General features: G+C 35.8%; 1 protein-coding gene across 1 annotated transcript; it reads right to left on the bottom strand.

Moving 5' to 3' along the window:
- Positions 1-3,185: 3,185 nt before the first annotated feature.
- LOC132700826 (proteasome subunit alpha type-2) lies at positions 3,186-4,231 on the bottom strand. The gene is made up of 4 exons (XM_060668393.1): positions 4,099-4,231; positions 3,970-4,046; positions 3,503-3,914; positions 3,186-3,439 (listed from the first exon to the last, which is right to left on the bottom strand). The coding sequence occupies exons 1-4, from the start codon at positions 4,137-4,139 to the stop codon at positions 3,265-3,267; spliced, it is 705 nt and encodes a 234-aa protein (XP_060524376.1). The 5' UTR covers positions 4,140-4,231; the 3' UTR covers positions 3,186-3,264.

Genomic DNA, 4,231 nt, shown 5'->3' with positions numbered 1-4,231 from the left:
GAATATATCAATATAACATTACAAATATTTATTTAGAATATGCGTTTCGAGTTCACTTAGGCTACAAAAAGAATTGCATGTTAACATGTTTCTTAAATTACTTAGTAGAATGGTTCTTTAAGCTGGACGGGAGCATATTATAATATTTTGCCCCTGCACAGCCTAAAGATCTTCTGAGAAAAATATCTCATGCAATTTAGGCTTTAAGAGATTTTCTCTGTAGTAACAATGGTTATCAATGGGTTTCTTATGTAAATGTTTATTTTTGTGTGTAATATGTATATACAAGGAACCGTCATTATTTTGTGTTGTTGAAATATTCCTTTAAAAGACTGTCTCGGAGAAAGTTTAAAAATTAGCCTAAGTATTCTTTTCTGCTGTACAAACAACCTTTCAACATCACTAGCTTGCCCCCAGTTCACGATGTTGTAAGAAATTGAGGAGTATGATGGAATATGATGGAAACAACGTTAATGCTAATAATGTTAACAATGATGCTGAGTCCAATAATTGTAACGATAATATTATTGGTATTAATATGCAATCCAGCGATAATTCAGACGATTCTCCACGTAGTATGTTAAAAAATAAGATAAGACACAGACACAAGAAGAAAGTGAAGATCTTAATAAGTCTTTTAAGGAACTTCTTCCTACATCGGAACTGTACAAATTGAAAGAAAATAAGAGTTTAAGGAGAAAACACCTAAATTACAAAGCATAGTTGGTAACCAAAGGCCTGTTTTTTTCAGGTTCTAAATCCAAAAAAAAAAAAGGAAAACAATTCATAGCGTCATCATCATCGACAGTATCCGCGCACGGAGAATGATTTCCAAGAAAACGAGTCTTGGTATTGCTTTGTGTGTAACAAATGAGAACAATTTGATACGCGAAACTTGTCTCGTGGCACTTAGCGCCACGAAGTATATTGGCTTTACAAAAGACGACTAGATCTGCGTACGTTGTGATCAGATTGAGCTTTTTTTTCTTTCAAAAAGTTTAATTTGCGTCATTGTTATAAAAATATTTTTATTTTGTTCGAAAAAATATGTTTTATGCAAACTTGGCATTTTAGGATTTCTAACTGTTTATATAAAAATAACTAAATGTACATCACCTATTTTAGTCTTGTTTAAGGTGGTCCTTTATAACCGACCCCATTTTTTTTCTGGGCTTTATTAACCGAATGTTCGGATAAGAAAGCCCAATGTTTTAAGACTGAACGTGCACCTGTGGTTTCATTTATGAGAGTCTGAATGAAGATAATATTAGTATTTCGTTATTTGTTTTTGTCTGTGTTTGCCAAATAAAGCAATTTCTTATTAACTTGGCCTTATTTGCCGCAGGTACCTTATCTTGTATTGCTCCCTGTAAAGACGAATTTCTGTTTTTTTTAAGCATTACGAATAAAAAAGAAAAAATTATTTTCCGGATCTGAAAATATGTATTTTTTCATTTGTTTGTTTCCAATGGACGGTAAGCCAAGTGAGTTTTAAATTGTTCTAATTCTAATAAATTAAATGTAGTACGATAAAGCTACTAACCTCTACAATAAACAACCGTTCACAGAAAAACACAGTAAATCAAAGCAAGATTGCATAGTACTAAAGTGCCTATTCCTGAAACGGTCCACATTATATCATATACATCAGAGGATCTGGAATCACACCGTCCCATATTAATGTTTATCCCGAACCAATTTTTCTTGTATTTATAAATATATTTTAGGAACAGCTTTGGGTTCTCCCTTATCACCAATTCTGGTAAATATATTTATGAAAGGAAAGTTATGAACACCTTCCAACGAAAACCATAGTTAGGTTATGTTAGTTTTGTGATTTGACCTCACGGTCAAGAATCCCTCTGAGACTTTTTTAGCCATTTAAAGTATTTACATCTCGATGGAAGAATTTATGTGGGGGCCTGAGGCTAATACACAATAACACACTTCTATATGGTTCTATGCGGTTGTTTATTTAGACTTGGAACTTATGACGAAACATAATTGTGTTATAAAATAGTTAAATTGTGGAATCCAGATGATGTGTAAATAGTTACATGTATCCCAGCAGGCAAGCAAGTTCTGACAAGAGCAGCTTGAGTGCAGAATGTTATGGAACACCTGTAGGGTTTCTAGAATCATCATATTTAAGGTAGCTTACAGTTCCAAATAAGTATAATCCTGGCCATTCAATTTATATGCGCGTTACCTCAAGAACTTATGTTGAATTCTGTCAATATTCTAAATATGTACATGTATGTAATATTATGAAATTGTCCAGTGCAAGATTGTTGGAAGAGTATTATTCACATTAATTTTCAGCCCTTTACTATTGGACCAAAGAACAATATTATCTAAATGCCCTCAGCAATGGACAAGAAAGTTACTTTTTTATTGCAATTTTATTTTTATTTATTTTATTACCAGCTGGTTTTTCGTGAAGCAAGTATCACTAGAATTTAAATTAGTGAAAAATAAGTGGCCATTGATTCTCTAAGTGCGAGTCGCTTCCACGCAGATTTTGTTACCGTCAGCTTAAAGGTGGTTGTTTTCTTCGCACTTCACGAACTTAATTATTATTCCGGGAACCGGAATATAATATTGACAGGGTGTTATGAATGCCCGGGCGGGCAGGTGTTGCCCCGGAACGGTGCGAGGGTGACTTTGCAATTAAAATTTCCGATTACGCGATATTTCAAACGTAAATTTACCGGGTCGGACTTTTACTGCCGTTTGCCGAACGTTTAATGTTGACAAAATAAGAACGCGATACCAGAAAGGAAAGTTTTCGGCAAGTCGGCAACTTTTGCTTAAAACATTTCCCGCTTATTTGTACTTGAAATATAGGTTATTGATGATCGGTGGTATTAATTCTTGTTTGATTAGCGGTTGTAGTGTATTCCATGAATTTCTCATTATTTTGGACCAAGGTAGTTCTGTCTTGTATTGTAATAATAAATATGTAAAAGAAAACTGACGATTACCGTACGATACGTCCAACTTCACGCTATCGCGCCTGGGGAATCCGGTGACGTCATCGCAAAGTCGATTGACAACAGATTTTGCCAGGTAACCACCACAGTATAAACACTCTGTTGTCTGTGATCATATTGATTTTTTTAAAGCGTCCAGTGTTTTGATAATTTAGCCATTTATTTTGAAAAAAAAAGTGTAGAATGTATTTACTAATATCGTTTATTTAGAAATTGTAATTACCAGACACAGGAAATAATTATTAAAAAAAAACGAATTGATGACATATGTTTAGGGGATATTGGCTAAGTAATCTTTGATATGGGAAGGTTCCAGCCTTCGAAAGCCGGAGGCGTCGCAAATGCCTACTTCTATATTGTCTGCTGTCATCTGACCCTCGAAACTTTCCTTCAGCGTCAAAATTGCGGTATGCACCGCGTCATCCAACTCCAAATCTTCACTAAATCTAAAACGATATAAAACAAACAAAAGTAGTACTGTAAATCCTGCTTGAGTCGCTGCGGCTCACCGTTTCTCCAGGAAAGTTTTTCCGTTGATGTAATTTTTGCCCATAGCAGTTGCCTTCCACGCGAAATAAGCACCCGATGGGTCGCACTGGAACAGATATGGTCTGTCGTTGTCCCATCCACAGATCAAAAGGGAGACGCCAAACGGTCGTACGCCACCCGATTGGGTGTATTCTTGCATAACGGCAGCTACTCTCTGAACTAACTGAACCGTTGGAATCGGTTCACGATAAACGAGATAATACTGCTGTGCCATTTTGCGCGCTTGCTTCACTAACAGACGATAATCGGGGCCCATGCCAGAGTACACCATGCCTATATGATTCGTTATCATTTCCACTTTATGAACACTGTGTTCATCATAAAGTATTGACTTGTGCTTGTTCTCGGTAGCAATAACGACGCCGTTTGAAGCTGCAAAATATGCTAATAATGCTAATGACTCGTATTTATTGGGGATATTATTAACCTTTAATTCCCACAGAAGGGGCTCCCGCAGCCACAGCAGCCAAGGCGTATTCAATTTGGACCAGTTTTCCTGATGGACTGAAAAGGTAACGGTAAATATTGCAGTCGTTGTTAAATACAGAAATATTACCTAAAAGTTGTCAAAGAGAAACTATATCTTTCTGTTGCCATGATTGTACCTCTTGGATTACTTGCAACAAAACAGAGCAAAACCAATATAGGTTAGTTACGGTTTCATCTTCAAACATTAGAACGGGCTAATT

The sequence above is a fragment of the Cylas formicarius genome, unplaced genomic scaffold, assembly GCF_029955315.1.
Source record: "Cylas formicarius isolate icCylForm1 unplaced genomic scaffold, icCylForm1.1 PGA_scaffold_4__25_contigs__length_36172078, whole genome shotgun sequence".
NCBI lineage: Eukaryota > Metazoa > Arthropoda > Insecta > Coleoptera > Brentidae > Cylas > Cylas formicarius.
The sequence above is the reverse complement of the archived record's forward strand: the minus strand, read 5'-3'. Positions and strand labels throughout refer to the sequence as shown.